General features: G+C 40.6%; 1 protein-coding gene across 3 annotated transcripts in view; it reads left to right on the top strand.

Annotated features, from left to right (window-relative positions):
* Positions 1–1,568: 1,568 nt before the first annotated feature.
* Positions 1,569–16,597, top strand: part of atp2b1a (ATPase plasma membrane Ca2+ transporting 1a) — a 38,105-nt gene continuing 23,076 nt past the window's right edge. For all 3 annotated transcript variants that reach the window (XM_051391949.1, XM_051391948.1, XM_051391950.1), the window contains exons 1-2: positions 1,569–1,714; positions 11,211–11,695. In XM_051391949.1, coding sequence (XP_051247909.1) covers positions 11,503–11,695 — 193 coding nt within the window. In that variant the 5' untranslated portion in view covers positions 1,569–1,714; positions 11,211–11,502. The remainder of the gene's footprint in view (positions 1,715–11,210; positions 11,696–16,597) is intronic.

The raw sequence follows: 16,597 nt of genomic DNA, 5'->3' as shown, positions 1-16,597 counted from the left end.
CAAGTTCTGAAAACATTTTTCATCCTTTAAACTGCACACAGGGATAAACATGTTGAACTTTTCCCCTGTTTACAGATCTGAAGATGCAAATGCTTCTGTGCACTTAGGGCTGCTGTGTTAATGATAAATCCCATTATGTCAGGACAGCAAGTATATTACACTGGGGTTTGACCTCAACCGAAGTTGTTTTCTGTTTATCATCTACCACCACTCATGTCTTTTTTAACCTGGGCTCCACCACATCTTCATAAAACATTGGGTTACTTACCTGATTTGGTTCATGCAAAGTCAGATGAAGAATATTATTCACCTTGACTGAAAAAAAAAAACTCCTTACCTGGCTTTGTGCACGTACTGAACGTTCTTTATCATGCACTTTGTATTTCTAAATAATAGACTTGTTGGACTGCTTGGACACCTCGTACTACTGCACATACATTTATCTTACAACGTGCTAGATGTTCACAGGGGGACCTTTTTGCTGCACAATAAATGCAAAGCATATTCTGTGGTTACTCTGTCCTGTATCAGTGTGGTGTTTAATTCCTATTGCATAACAGAAGTCTAAGGGAGAGGACAAATGGACCTCTGCTTACATTGTAATGCAATGCAATCCACTGCATTACACTGACAGTTTGGCAAAGCAGCAGGAAGGCTGACTGTCGAGTGTGTGACTCCCTCACAACAGGACTAAAGAATCGCAAAGAATACAGGCATTGAATCCGCAGAAGAAGAAGAAGAGAAGAAAAAAAAAAAGCGCTACGTCATGGAAAGAATGACGTCAGGTTTGATTAGGCGCCGAGGGAAGAGCCTTGTGTGTAGCCTAGGTGGAGTTCAGGCAAGACAGACAGCAGAAACGATGCTGCAGTAAGGTTTCGGTGCGTACTTTTTACAGGCTACATCATATGATTGTGGGGGGTGGGGGGTGGGGGGGGGGGGGGGGTACTGTTGAATAATCCTGTTATTATAAAGCGACACGGGAGCAGGGAGGGAGTACGAGGGGATCATGACGTAACCGTTTCCATAGGCGACTGATATGCTGGCTTAACCAATGGGAATCCACACCAGCGGTCCATACCCATCCTCCTTTTGACGTGCATCACATGTCCCCGGCGGTGTTGTGACAGAAGCGAGCGAGGCGAGGCGAGATGATTCCCGGTAGCCTACTTCCGTCTTCGTCAAAATCCACTTCAGAGAAAACTGGACCCTGTTATCCGTTTGGCTGGTTGTCTCCCACATTGTGTCCAATATCTTAATGCTCAGAGTCTTAGAAAAAAAGTGATTACATCGTTCCGACACATTGTAGCCTATTAATAAATAGAGCAGGTGCTTTTTGTCGGCACCTGTTCTGTGATGATGTGTTATTTATTGTTTATTTTTTATGAATGACTACTATATCTATCAGTTGTCTTTAAATATACCAGCTAGTGGGTACGGTCACTGTGACAACGCGGTGCCAGTTAACCGTTACAACCGTTTTAAACAGCAGTACGCATGTGTCACACCGTTTCCGGTCAAGTGGACATTGGGTTTAGACGGGCTCAAACGGGACGGTAACTATCTTGACAGTTCTGGTCTGGAGACGTCGGTTGTGGTTGTGACAGCGCAGTGGGCGGGATTTTACCTCAGATCAGGGGAGAGAGTCTAGTCTTTGGTGAGACTGAGGGGGGAGTTACAGAGAGAAAGGGATCTGGGGTGCTCTTCAGAGAACGGAGTAAGTATTTTTGGTTTTATTTCCAGTGCTACTCAATGCCGCATGATACGCGCTGCTTCCATGTGTGGCAGACGTTGCATTGAAGAAAAAAAAAAAAAAAACCTTTCCCGGTGAAGTCTTCATTTTTGTGTGCAATGATCAACGAGGGCCAGCCACCGGTGGGTAGCTGCCTTGGGTAGTTAGCCTTATGCCAAGCTAACGTCGTTAGCTTACGTTATATCTTAAGATACACACTGACATTGGGCGTCTCGTTTTCCAACACAGGTAGCTAATCAGCCAGGATGCTGCCAGATTTTCTCTGCTTGTGCTCAGTTTACCTAGACTTCGGCATTACCCTGGGCGAAGTTTTTCGACTTGTCACTGAATTGGAAGTGGCTTTTAGTGCATTTTTCCTTCTTTACAATCAACATACGCTAAAGCCAGGGAGCTAGTTGGCTAACGTTCTACGCTAGCCTGGAACGTTGGGTTTTTTTTTTTTTGTGTTTGTTTTTTTTTGTCAACGTTCGACTCGACACGCTACAGCCGCTCGTGTGCAGCAGTTTGACGTTTACACGTTGAGGCTCATCATTTAGAGACTGCCTGTGAAATAACGCCAGCCGCTGATAATGTGGACCTCCCTGTTTGAAAGTTACCTCTTATTTCCTTCTAAATAGGGGGTGCGTTTTACGACCTGTCATTCAGTCTTTATTTTTAACGTCAACGGGGACCCCTTTTTTTTTAAATCACAGGCAGAAAGATGATATCGATAAGCTATCGTTGGTGTAGTAATATTGTTAACCGGCCTGGAACGCTATTCTCCGAGTGTTCTACTCCACGCGGACAATTCGAGGGGAGCTCGGAGAGGCTCTCGTGTAAGGCACATTAAAGATATTATATCTGCTGACTGTCACTAACACGGTAAATGTGTAATTCTGTGCCAAAAATCAGTAACGTCGTGTAGCAACCAGCGACTACCCATGCTGTCAAAGTTAAACATCCATTCGGGAGGTGGGGAGGAGGGGGTATTAAGTACCGGTGATCTGTCGAGTACTGTGTATGTTCGCTTACCGGTACTTTATCCTGAACCCGGCCTTTAGTCGGTAACGTCAACCTGTCGATGCTGACCCTCAACCCGAGCCCTAACCCCAACCATGTAGTGTGTGTGTGTGTTTGGGGGGGCTCTCACGGGAAACGCTATTCTGCACCGCGCCTATCTTATCAAAGCGAGCTATCTACCGAGCCGAAATGTCACACGAGCAACCTGCCACTTCCATCAGTCCAAGATGTAACGCTATTAACAAAGGAAACCGCTCACTTTACGACGAGCACGGCGGGTTTTAAAACACTGAGGATAAACCCTGAACGTAGCACGTCGCTTTAAATAGCCATGCCAGTTCCTTTTTAATGTTAACGGTAACGGTAAATCTCGTATTTCTTAAGCTTTCCACCTACTACCGCAAGTTGACTACGCATATTAACGCAACACTCTTGACCTTGACGAACAATGTATTATAGTTCACACTCACACTCGCTCACATATCGCTTGCAAGTTTCCAGGTTGATGTTGAGTGCAGCCACTGAGCACCTTTTGGTGTCTAGTTGAAGGGATCACTCCTTATCCAATTAAATAGCGCCGGGTTTGCTGCAGCGCCAGCAGTGTCTTCCTGCGTTTGTGTGATGACTTGTGATACAGTGGATTGCACATAGTGTTTTAGTTTCATATAAATACATGTGAATACGTAGGCTTAGGCTTCAGTTACAGATTTGAATTGTAATGTGTCTGAATTGTATAGTTTTTAAATCATTAGACAAATATTTCCCAGGTTTGGAAATGAGTGGTATTTCGTTCTTGCTGTCTAGCTCATATAGAGATCCAGTTTGTTTAATGATTCACTTAAACCACCAGTAACACAATCTGTTGCTGTGTCTGAGCCCTTTGAACTGAGACTGTTGCTGTCACTCAAGAATGACAAAAATATCCTTTCTTATTTCTTTGCTGTACCACCCTTTTTCATAATGGCTGACTATTCACAGCACTGCTCGCCCTTACTAAAGGATATGAGTCAGTAGTTGTTGCACTTGTTTTGACAATTGTTTTGGAAAATGGTTATATCTGAGAAGCAAGATCACTTGACCTCCTTTGGCAGTGTAGTTCAGCTGGGTAGTGTTTTCCCTACTTACATTTGTAGACCCAACAACCGTTCAAGGCTACATTCCTAGGTTTCCATCCTCTATGCAGTGCATATACGAAGTTAATTAACCATGCTGAAGAGTATGTCATTTCCACTAATCTAAGACTGAAGCTTGCTGTTAAAATGCTGTTTGCTCTCCATGGCATGGGAGTTTTTAGTAGTCACATAGCGATAGTCACTGCGAAGTAATGTAGTGTACTGAGAACACTTTCTTCCAGGCAGTTATCGCCTGTCAAGTCTGGCCTGAACTCATCACGGATGAGTCCCCCTTACAGCTGCTTGCTATGTCCACTGCTTTCATTGTCATGCTCTGCACTTCAGTCTGTAACAAACACAGCCTCAAAAAATTAATAGATATTGTTAATAAAAACAATTTCTAACATTTTCCTCAGTAAAGTGTGCCTTGTATAATGCATTATTTTAGAGAGCAAGCCACTGTAGGTCATTCATCTAAGGTGACATTGAGCCTCATGTAAACTGACATGGAAAGCTAAATATAGTCTGTATTTTTACCATTAAGTGCAATTTATTTAGGGTACTATTTACATATGATGGAGGTCTGCTTATCTTTCTTTGTCTGTGTGGATTGTAATACCAAGGTTATTTCAAGCAAAGGTTTTAGATTACATGAAGATTGACTCACTCATTACTAATATTCATTTAAATCTTGCTTATCAAAAGCAGTAGAAACTAACTACAAAGATGTGAATTAATTTGCTGTTTTAAAACATGTTAATGTTTCAGTTACAGGGAGGCCAAGGGTGCTGTAGTTTGAAAAACTAATTTGGATAAATTCTGATCCTGCCCACTAAAACAGATATAAGGCTCACACTGCAAAATATCATGATTTAGTCAGCAAGACTGCAAGAATGTTTAACTATGCTGCGAGTCAGTCTACCAGGTATTTATGTTAGTTTTGACATGTCTGCAAATCCTGTGGTCTTCAATACGTTTTAAGGGAGGGTAGAAGATTTAGCTGCCTCAAGAGTTTGTGCATATTTCTATAGAATTTAGAAGACAATTTAGTATAAAACAAAACCATACTGCGAGACTCCAAAGTTGTTTCAATATAAAAAATGTCTGGTTGTGATGGACACTATGAAGGATGACGTTAGGTACACTATCCTTTGCTGGTGTAATCTTCTCTATACATCCAAACTGTTATTGTAGCAGGCCAGCAGAGAAAGGCCAATGGCTACATTTTCAGGACTAAAGTCCATCTTTTAGTTATTTTTTAATAACCCTAATATTAAGATCATAGTGGCACTGAATAAGAAATCACATTTAAAATGATCAATTGAAATCTTTTGAAATTTAGCTGTCCGGTTCCTTTTCATTAGAACACATTTTTCACCAATCCTCCAGACAATCTGGTTTTTCTGCCATTACAGCAGTGGCATAGTCGGAGTGAATGCAGTTTCACTGAGTGAAAGCATGGTTGGTTAGATTGAAACCTCCTGAGGGTTTGAGGTAGCCCGTGTGAATGTAAATGTTACTCAATCAAGGCACACTAGTCTGAAATCTATTATGACACAGTCTTTTGATCGAAAAATACTGTTAACATTAACAGTTTTGGCCGACTGCATGGGATGAATGTGAAAGTGCTGCGGCTGGCAACCTAGCCCTAGCCAGCATTAGCTTTCAGACTTAATTTACTCCCACTTACATCCCTGTGTTAGTCTATAATAGCATTGTGTGCATATAGGTTTGGCTATCACAAATTGCATTCCCTACCACTGGTCTTGGTGAAATGAGTTTAATGCTCAATGCTTGTGTGTCTAGAAATTGTAAGGACAGCAAGGTCAGACTGTGGCAGCAAATGGCAGGGCGGCAGGACCTCGGGCCACTGAGCTGCTATGTAGAATCACACATAACAAAGAACACAGAGAGCTTCTCATCTTCAAAGTGGCTCGATGAAAGATGCTCCATTTTGGAATATTTTCCATCCTATGGACATGAAGGACTCAGTAATGGCTAAATAAAACCATCCCTCCTGGTTTTCTTTCCTGTAAAGTCACAGTCACAGTTTGAAGATGACTCTACAGTGTTGGCAATACTAAGGCTAGGACAGATCTAATTAATATTTGGTACTTAAATGTTTTATTGTACATTTGGTTCTGCAAAATCAAAACATTTTTTCATAGTGTGTCAAAAAATGGCAGTTATGAATTATACCTTAACTATGGGGAAAATGGGGTCTTTCAGTACTCAGAACTGCTTGCAAGTTGTTGAGCAATGAGAAGCAAATGATTGCACCATATGACCGCTCACCATTTCACCTTCACAGTCATCAGAAGTTTTACTGATGTGAAGAAACACTGGAATACCATAAACTTTGTGTGACATCTTGCGTGGTGCATCAATGGCGTTCTTCTAAAATGCCATGTAATTGATTGGATTGATGGATTCTCCCAGCTTTCACGTCAGCTGTACTTTGTTGATTGTGACATTTTGACGTTGAACAAGAACACATTTATTTTGACAGGCCCTTTTCATGGACATATTTTTGCAAACGTAATTATAAGCACTCTGCAGCAACCTGCTGGTCATTCCTGACGTTTCCGTACTGCGAATGTTTGGATGCTTTTATGGATAAAAAGCTAGAATTTATGTATATAAAGATCTAAAACCTGTCCCACTCTCAGGCAAGCGTCTGGTTCACCTGCATGGATTTTGTGACGTACCTTTGCATCTTTTATTCATAAATTTGAACAAACTGACTAGATTCTCTTCATATTCTTTGATATTACAAATTTAATAAAACACCTAATTTCCTTACACAAAGGTTCAACAACAAAATTGCAATGATTTATTTAGAAGCATAAAACTACTGTGTTGCATGTAAGAAAACATATAAACATGAATTATAATGTACAAAATTACTTAAAAATAGCAATTTACTAACCAAATCAAATGCTGTTAGACTATATACATTGACTACATGTTTACTTGTGACGACAAGTAAACGTCTGATTCCTAGTTAATTAAGATACCTTTTGATCTGGTTCAAAAAGATTACGATTTATTGTCATTTCAGAGAGCATGTCCCTTCATACATGAAGTAAGAAGAGCTGAAGAGGAAAAGTGTGTTGATGGTGACACCTCTGACTGTGCGTTCATATGAATTGGCAGCCTGACAGCGTTTGAGAGCCGTGTAGGGGTTCCAGTCTATGGGGCGGGTGAAGTAGAGCTCTTAGCTGCGAGCCATGCAGCACAAGGAGGGCTGGGTGTCTCTGCTTTGTACCCTCCACATTTACATGGCCTGACCCAGTTCAGCAACGGCTAGCAGTGGGGGGAGGGGACAGTCTGGGGAAAGCTAAAAATACCACCCCTCGCATTAGGCAGCTCCATTGCAGAGGGATCCCTAGAATTGCTATCCTTGACTTGCATCGAGTTGTTGGCACGTAGAGGTGTAGAAACTGCCAGAGGGTTTCCTTAGCGTGGAAACAAAGACATGAGTATATTTCTGAGATGCCCACCACTGTTGTCCTATGTACTTGTCTCCACTTGCCATTGCCTTCTGGGTGGAGGACTCAGTGTGCATCTGATGTGTGAAAGCAGCCTTAAATAGCTTAGGGTAAAGAAGAGACTTGTGACTTACAAGACTCTGGTCCTTGGGTTAAACCGCCTCGTGCTCATGCCTGGCTGTGGTTTTGCTGCTGTTGTGTGGAAAGGGTTAACCTTATCCTCTGTCATTCAACCATACCATGCCAGCTGTTGGCTTGGAGATCCAATCACAATGATTTTCCACTGTTGTGACATGTGACCTGCTCCGCAACCCGAAACTGTCGCAGCACAGCAAATGTTGGCACTTCCTTCATCTTGGCGTTGTTGCTGCTCGTGGGGTTAGGGGGTGTGAATGTGGGAGAGGGCGCATAGAGTAAGACATGAGCACAGGGAAATGGAGAAGGCAGAGAATTGCATTCATCACTATAGGTTGCACATGTGCTCTGCCCATGTGGTGCCCAGGTGAAATATATTCCTACCCTTTTTAAGATCATGTAATGTAGTCATGTAGGGACCATTTAAACATTTAAAAAGCCACATGTTAAATCAAGTTAATTTAGCCATGACTCTTGAACTTCACTTGTCCGTTTGTTGGAATTTGTGGGAAAAAAACGTTACTGTTAAGCACAAGGACAGCTCAAAGACATGGTAACAAAAAGCTCTTGCTCTTTCATAGAAATGGGTTAGGTGTACTTTATCATATATCATCAACGTGCATTACAATGCTGAGTGAAAATAGCATGCGTTCCAATGTATGTTGTAACTTATGGTATGGACGACTTCCTAATCCAAGAGATGGGAGGCTTTTCTTGTTTGTCAGTGGACATTTCAAAGACGTTGCATAACTGACCAGCTCTTCTTTAAGATTGAACACATTTTAACATGTCATTTATCACGATATCTGACTGATCCGATGCATGCTGGGAGAGTTGTAACTTGCCTAGCACTCAATGGATCTAACTTGGGCTACAAAGGTGAACCTCAAGTAGATTTTCTGTAAAAGGTTGGGTTTGGCATTCCCTGGCATTTCTGTCCAAGCCCTAAGAAAATACATTTTTATGTTTATCATTGGAAATCAGAACAGTGGTGTGAAAACTAATAATTGATGTCATATGATTGTCATTAAATCTCTGAAATGATGAACAGCAACTTACATTGTATACTTGTGGTCAGTACAAGTGGAGTATTTTCTGTTCAAAATAGGGATTTCTGCGATTTCTCCCACCTCAGTAATACACCCGGCCCTGCAATTATGCTGCGTAATAAATAATAAATTCTGTCCCGTTTTCCATGGCAGATGGCTCCAAATAGAATCTCAACATGTGACAGAATAGTTTCCAAGAATCTCAATGGAATAAGCTGCAAGCATTCATTTGTGCACTGAGCAATAATAAAGCCTACATTTTCTCTCCTTTTGCATCTGTGTCCCAGTTTAAAGTTCTGACATATTTTGAGTTTTGGATGTCAGTTAGGAGTTGCATGTTTTGAAGTCCTGTTTGGTGCAGATGAATGTTGTACTCTCAAACATGATTTTGTCTTTTGTTATAGCCATAAATGCTCAAAGTGAGTAAAACCTCCCCAGCCGAGAGATAACTGCAGCATTTTTTCCAGTCAGGGAAAGAAGGCCCTGTCTGCCTGCCTTTCTTTGTGGATCAGATTACTTTGTCCACGTTCCCTGTGCAGTGTGAATTATAGTCTGACATGGCTTTCCACCTGAAAGTACATTGTATGTTTAGCGTTTCACAAAATAGTTTCAGACTAGAAATCAAGCCAATCTTTCCAATTAATCCATTTTTGTCCCTTGTGGTTTTAAGAGATTCTTAAAATCACAAGTCCTCCTCAAAACGGATACAACACCTGCAGTGCTTCAGCCTTTGAAATTCTATTGTATTGCATGTATGTAGTCCTGTGTTTCACACTATATCTGAACTGCACCAAGACAAATTCCTATCAACTTGGTTGACATGAATGAATCAGCTTCATTGTGTTAGGCTGATTAAAGCTGAATGGACAGCAGCCTCTCATTAGAATGGACTCTCCCATGTAGAGCACCATGGAGCTCCCTGATGCCACAGATAGTCTTAATTAGATTAAACAGAATGGCTTTTCCTGAGGTAATCTGTCACTTGGTCCCTGCTCACTACGTTACCCCACCAGTTACACTGCAGGGAAGCTGGTGGGGATTTGTTTCTCATTCTGATTTTTTTTTTCAATGACCTCCTGTATGCTTGTCAGTGCAAAGTATTGTGATACAGTCTTCTGGATAAGCTTTTTAGATAAAAGGATTTGACTGTAATTTTTTACCTAACACCTGGTTGTACTAGAAGAGGAACTTCCTGTTCTTTATCATGCAGATTTGCCCCATAGTGTGTAAAGTAATTGTAATTTTCTACTCTGTATTTAAAAGTAAGATCATCCCCAAACTCTGATTTTCCCATAAGAGTCCTCAGTGGGAGTGTAGAGAGTGGGAGTAGGATTATTAACAAACTTAAAATAAATTTAAATTTAACAACGTATGAACAGTTAACAATGGTAATAATAAAATATATTTAACTCTCTACAGAATCTAGGATAATTGTGAAATTGCATTTCCACTAGTCACTATTAATTTCCAATTCTATTTAGAGCATGTGTGTAGTTTTCCCTATCTACCTCAGTATTAATTACAGCGCCAAATACAAAGACAAATAGTTATGCTTTTAGACAGACACTGTTCATTTTCAACAGTGATTAAGTTTACATCCTTTTGTACCTTAAGTAGTTTTAATAAATATTCTTCAGCCAATCAGAAAGGAGTATTAGTCTAGACCACAGTCTTGTAGTTACTCACTAGTACGGAAATTATAATAATCACTATTTTATTAGCTCTTTGCCTTATTTTCTGTTAAACACCAAAAGCAAATACAACCAAACACAGAGGGTCAAATAAAATCCAACAAAGCTAAGAAACAGGGAGATGCTGCTGGAAGCCGTTCACTGTGAAACAGCTGCAAGACGTTTGTATTAACAGTAGATAAACATTGCAGAGGAGAAAGGACTACCTTTTTAAATTCTCTATGCAGGAAAAACCTTGGGAGCAGCTCGGGGCAGAGTGATTACTGAATGCTAATGCTCCACTCTGCTCACATACTCTGACCATGAAGCAGAGTGCACATTACTTGACAAGGGTTTTGTCCAGATCACAGAATTATTATTATTTTATTACAATTCAAGTACAGCTAATCAAAATCTCTTGGCAACGGCTGTAGCCAGTTTTGCTAATTACTTTGCTACTTGTCTCCGCAGCCAAGTGGTTTTGTCTAAGGGTTTCCATGTTTCTTCTTATGCAGTAGTAAAATATTTCAACATAAATGTCTGCAAGTGTACTGTTAGCTGTGTGATGACAGAAAATATATATGATTAACATATGACTTAAGATGCTACATTGAAAACAAGTTATTACAAATGTCACTGAAGTCCACACAAGAATATGCTTATAGAGTAAGCGTCATAGTTAACATGTATATGAATACGTCAATACACCTATGGGAAACTATAAAGATGATGGTATTGGATTTAATAATATATCAATATTGACCGAAATTACTTTAGACATTATTGGTTTTCTGATATCAGCAAAAAATCATGAGTCTTTACTTTGGAGACCCCAGAAAATTGCCTCCGTAACATTGAACGGAGATATATAAAATTTGGGAATGCCAGTTTTCCTGAACAACTTGCCTTGTCATTCTTTGTCAATGTGATATCAGTCCATGTATGACATGTATGAAATGACACTTGTCACTAATTCCTTTTGTCTGTTTGCTCTTCTCTTTTAGATCTGCATGCATGGTGATCTCCGCCTCTGTGGGTGATCCTCAGTCACCATGAAAGACTAGGAACTCAGCTCTCCAAGGGGAAATGGCTTGTTTTGTAATATCCCTGCCCTGCTACCTGCCGTATGACTCCAGCTGCCTCTGAAGGGCCCATCAGCTGTTTATGGGAACTACCACTGTGTTTGCACTCTTGAGGATTTAAGCTTTTCCAGGACAACTTTTTTTTTTTTTTTTTACCCCCACTGTTGAGCCGAAGCAGCAACGCTTTGCAGTAGAGCGGGGAGACGGCGAGACAATGGCGAACAACTCATACAGTGGGGTGAAGAACTCCATGGTGGAGGCCAACCACGATGGAGAGTTTGGCTGCACACTCAAAGACCTGCGCTCCCTTATGGAACTGAGAGGCGCAGAGGCAATAAGCAAAATTGGGGAATCTTATGAGGATACTCAAGGACTCTGCAACCGGTTAAAAACATCACCTATAGATGGTAGAGTAATTTTTTCACTACACTCAAATACAGGATGCTAGTAGCGAGTGCTGTTGGAATGCTAATGTGTTGCACACATAGTTTAAGAGGCGTGTCATTGGCCATGTCATCCACATTGTGGATACCTTGACATCACTTCCTTGGAAAACTCATATGCCAGACAGGTGGCCGGGCAGGCTGGCTCTGACCTGGGCCAGTCCTGCTCTATTTCAAGGCCTGTGGATATGTCCCTCATACCCTCCCTTTCTCCCTTTTCACCTCTGTGTCTATGTGTGTGCGTGTCTGTGTGTCTCGGTGTATAGGCTTCAGACAGACCAGCTGTCTGCCTGGGCACAGCACCAGGCTGCAGGCAGGTCAATGTCCCACATGTGGCGGACAAAACGGGAGGCTGTAAGGCTGGGTAGTAATGACTTGAACATGTCAGGGAAGGAGTGAGTTCTTCCTTCGCTTGAATATCTCCTCTGTGTTACTCGTTTGCCACTTGGATTTTTGGCAAAATTACTAGTGAGGCTAAAGTTGAACCCCACTGGGGCAGTGGTGTTTGTCATCACCGCTCTCTTTTTTCCCTTTTCTACCACTCTTTTTCTCTCTGTCTCAGTTTGTCTCTCTCTATAGACAGTCTGCCTAATCGCCAGTATGACCTTGACTGAACTCTTATGGGAGGGGATTTTCAGTTTGATCCCAGATTAAAACGGCACCGCATATTCACTGTAGCAGCAACAGTCCTCTATTCAGTATCTCAAAGCAAGGAAAAAATGTCCAGGGCTTCACCAAACCAAAATGAATGTGTTAAATACCATGCAATACAACAGCGCAAAGCGTCTGTCATTCAAGAATCACTATTTACTCACTATTTAATTCTTGACCTTTCATTTATTGACAATATGATAAATGTACAAGGCACACTGCAGTCTCTTTTGCTGCTTTCAGTGTCTGCTACGCAGGCCAGTGAGGCATTGTCTGAGGAGAAATTGCTGAATAGGAATTTGGCTGTTTAGAGAGAGCATGAGTTGTTCAAACATGCATGTGGCTGTGTCAACGTAGAGTCCTGTCATATTTCTAGCGTGACATTGGTTGTTTCATACTTTGGAGTGTACTCGTCCTCCCCCGCTCATTCTACCCGGTCTATGCTACACAAAAAAGAATTTAGGTTCCTATTAGCTTATAAAGGACAAAGAAATCTTAACTATCATGGTATTGTTTGCTTTGTGTGTGAGTAGGTAAGGGAACAGAATATTATAAGCATGTTTGGAATTTCAACCTTCTTTAAACCCCTGCTATAACTACGCTCTCTATCACTATGCTGTTTACCTGCAGTCTTTATTATCTTTATACTATCAAACATGTTTTAAGACTTAGAGGATATTAGGTTATTTATAGATTCAGAAGGAAAACAAATATTTTGATAACATGGTTTGCTTCTTTACAAAGCAGAAGCAGCTTTTAGCCAATTTTTCAAAATATTTGGTTTTTACTTCAGCTGTTACTTGCAACTGCAACGTACTGATAAGTTTGAATAGGTCCACATTTAGTTTCTCCTCGCAGTAGGTGTTGTTCAGCGTGGTGCGCAGCCACTGAGTTTTGATACTTACAGTTTCAATCAGCTCATTCGTCACTGGCTTGAGAAATTAAGCCATCATTTAAGATTACAGGAGCTTGACAATTGAAAAGGGATTTCTAATTAGTTGGTTGGCCATTTCTCGAACCTCTTAAGCCAATCCTTTGCTAATCCTCCACGTTTCCAAGCTCCTTTTTTGCCCAAAGAAGTTTGACTGAACTTCTCTGTTGCAGCTGTGCATGGATGTGCCACTCTACTTTGCCTAGTTTTCAGCATGGTCTGTTTGGACTAATGTAATTATTGCCTTTTTACTATTTTCCACGCTACCACCCAAAGCTGGGTATCTATAAGATCTCCCAATTCAGTTAGATTTTAATTCACTGGACTGAAGTTCAAATTGATTTGGGTAATTAATATACCAGTGCTCTGAGTTTGAAAAGAGTTAATTTTGCACACTGTACAATGTGCTTTCTAAATGATAACAATGAACACGGCCAAAAGCTTATTCAAATGTTGCATTTGTCTGTTTGACAAATGTAAACCATTAACCCAGTCACATTGCTGCAGTATAAGGAAATAAAGGGTGAAGCCTAAAGGGCAATAATAAGAAAGAAAACAATGAGCATATCAAAACTCAAATGATATTTTTTAACCAGCCATCTTATTTAACATGTCTCTAGTTCTAGTTCTGCTAGTATGCTGTACTTCTCAAACAAACCATGTTTCCATAGTAGTGAGGATTCCCTTGTGTGGTGGAAAGGGAGAGCTCACCAGTACCTGAAGCTCTGGTTATTGACCTTATGTTACTTGTATGACTTCACTTCCTCTGTGCCTGCTGACAGTTTATTTTCTCTCGCTTTTTCTACTTAAGTAAGTAGTCACCATGAAAATGAGTACCAGATAAGTCGCAGTTCTTTGTCTCTTTTTATCACTTGTTTTCCAGCTTTGTAGTCAGTTATATAAGAGTCAGTTACATTTAAAGGGAAAGTTCATGTTCATGTTCAAAATCAGATTTTCTTGTCATGAATCATACTCATCTTGTGAAACCATTTGTGTAATGTTATCTGTGGTTCTTGTAGGAGCTTTGTCAAGGCTGAGAAGATAACACTACTGATGTCACCAGGATTACCTTGATTTGGGGTTGGCGATGACAGTTTAACTGGAAGCCTACATTATGTACTTCTGGCATGCAGTGTCAAAGGCAGGGGTGTCTACCAGGCAGGGAGGATCCAATGAAAATATTATTGATTTTCACTATGAGCGGTGTGGGATCCAAGTTTTTGGAGCTTTTATGATAGACTGAGACCCCATTTACAATAAAAATTAGGAAGTCAGAGCTGACAGACTTTTCAAGGGAAGCGAGTCTGCAAGGTTCTACTTAGTTTTATGGTCTTACTTGATGAGTCAGGACATCTGAGCCTCTGCTGCATCAATTGTGACCATTCTTGGTTTTTTTTTAATCCGTCTCTTGTGAGTCCCCCAGCTGTTTGTAAGAGCAAAACTAAATCACTGGAGTACGGTTATGACAGAATTCCCATTCTTTTACCACATTTTCTCAGCATTGAATATCACGGCTCAGGGTCATAGCATTGTACTCCAAAGTGTACCCAGATGTCTGCATTTAAGCTTGGAGATGCTTTCTTTTGGGCACCCAAACCAGATAATGCTTACAAGCTTAATGCTGGCTCACACACCCAGAAAGGACTTAGAAAGATACCTACAGGATTTACTGAAATAAATGAAATCTCACTGTAGTATCAATATTTTTACCAAGCCCTACTAACACAGACGCGTTTCCTCTGGATAATGAGACTTGTCAAATGGGCAATGCCACTTCACGTCAATATTATTGACAGTGTTGCCCTGTTTTCCAGTTATTCCCTGTTGATTGCTATTTCTGTGTGTCAAATATTTGGTTTCCAGCCTATTGATCCAATCGGCTGTGGGCTGAGAGGCTTGCACAATTGGACTGCAATTCACAAAAGCTGACAGGCTCTCTGTATCTGTCATTCCAGTCACCACATCCCCTCATTCAATGGGAAGGTTCAGACTGTTAAATGATAGTTTACTCTCTGTAATTCAGGGGGCTGGCACAGCGTGTCTTCATGTCTGAATTCAAAATGATGTGCTTAGATGGGCTTTAGCCAGTGAGTGGATGAAGCATATGGACAGCCCTTGCTTCTGCTAGTGGAGCTAACAATTGGTTTCTTGTGTTTTCTTGTATTAGTTATAGTTTTTGGTGATTTTAGAACCTCCAACTGTGAAGTAGATAACAGTTCAAACCTGCCACTTTGAGTAATTGATGATTGATCAGACTCTATAGTACAAACCACTCAGATATTTAATGTTATGGTAGACACTTGGCCATAATGTAATTCGTAGTCCAGCCTGCTTCTCCAGTATGTATTGCCAGGTAGAGCATTATCCCATTCATTGTTCCCAGAATTCCTGTAAGTGGTGATATTGGTTTCACAAAAATGTATTATCAAAACACATTTTCTGTGAAATTGCATCATAATATCCATTTAACACTATTTTTGGAAGTGAAACGATCACGCTATAGTAATGAGGGTGCAGCACTATTGTTCCAATTGTTGAGCAAAGCCCTGCTCATTAGCACAGAATCTGCTTATGTGCAGTAACAACCAAAAATGCCCTGATCACTTGTAAATAAGAAGGAAGCATTCGGAAGTAATTGCTACAATAGAGAGCTAATGGAAGTGAAAACAAACTACATGGGGTGCCCAGATAGTACCAAGGCTGAGTACTTGCTGTAGTGGCCCAGGGTTTGAATCCAACCTGCTGACCTTTGCCGCTGGTCATCCCCTCTCTCTCTTCCCTTTCCTGTCACTCTTCTGCTGTCACTATCAATTAAAGGCAATAAAAGCCCCCAAAAATGTATATATATAAAAAAAAAAGTAATTTTCAAAAATCACAGGAAAAGTGAAAGATGCAACTCCATGATGTGACCAGACACACTTTTAGTATTTAAGTGGACTTAATTTCAAAAATACCCAGTGGGCACCTTTGTATAAACCCCAATAATCTGGTTTTTACATGATAAAAGTAATACTGTAACTTGGGCGGAGATTATGGGAATCTCATAATCCCATTATCCTTGTTAGTAATATATTAACATACCTAGATTTGAACTTTTCAGCTTTATAAACACTTTTTGTTTCTTATTTTTCTCAATATTTTGTAGTTTTGTAGTTTTGCTTGTGTTACGAATGTACATGTACATATATATGTATATGTATGTTACAACACGTCTGTCATTGTGACAAGGACTGTATATTGGGGAAAGGAAAGTAGAGCATTCCCATCTAGAGTCTGCTTAAGGT

Source organism: Dicentrarchus labrax, unplaced genomic scaffold (genome assembly GCF_905237075.1).
Source record: "Dicentrarchus labrax unplaced genomic scaffold, dlabrax2021, whole genome shotgun sequence".
Classification (NCBI taxonomy): Eukaryota; Metazoa; Chordata; class Actinopteri; family Moronidae; genus Dicentrarchus; species Dicentrarchus labrax.
Note: the sequence above shows the minus strand (reverse complement) of the source record. Positions and strands in the feature narration are given on the sequence as shown.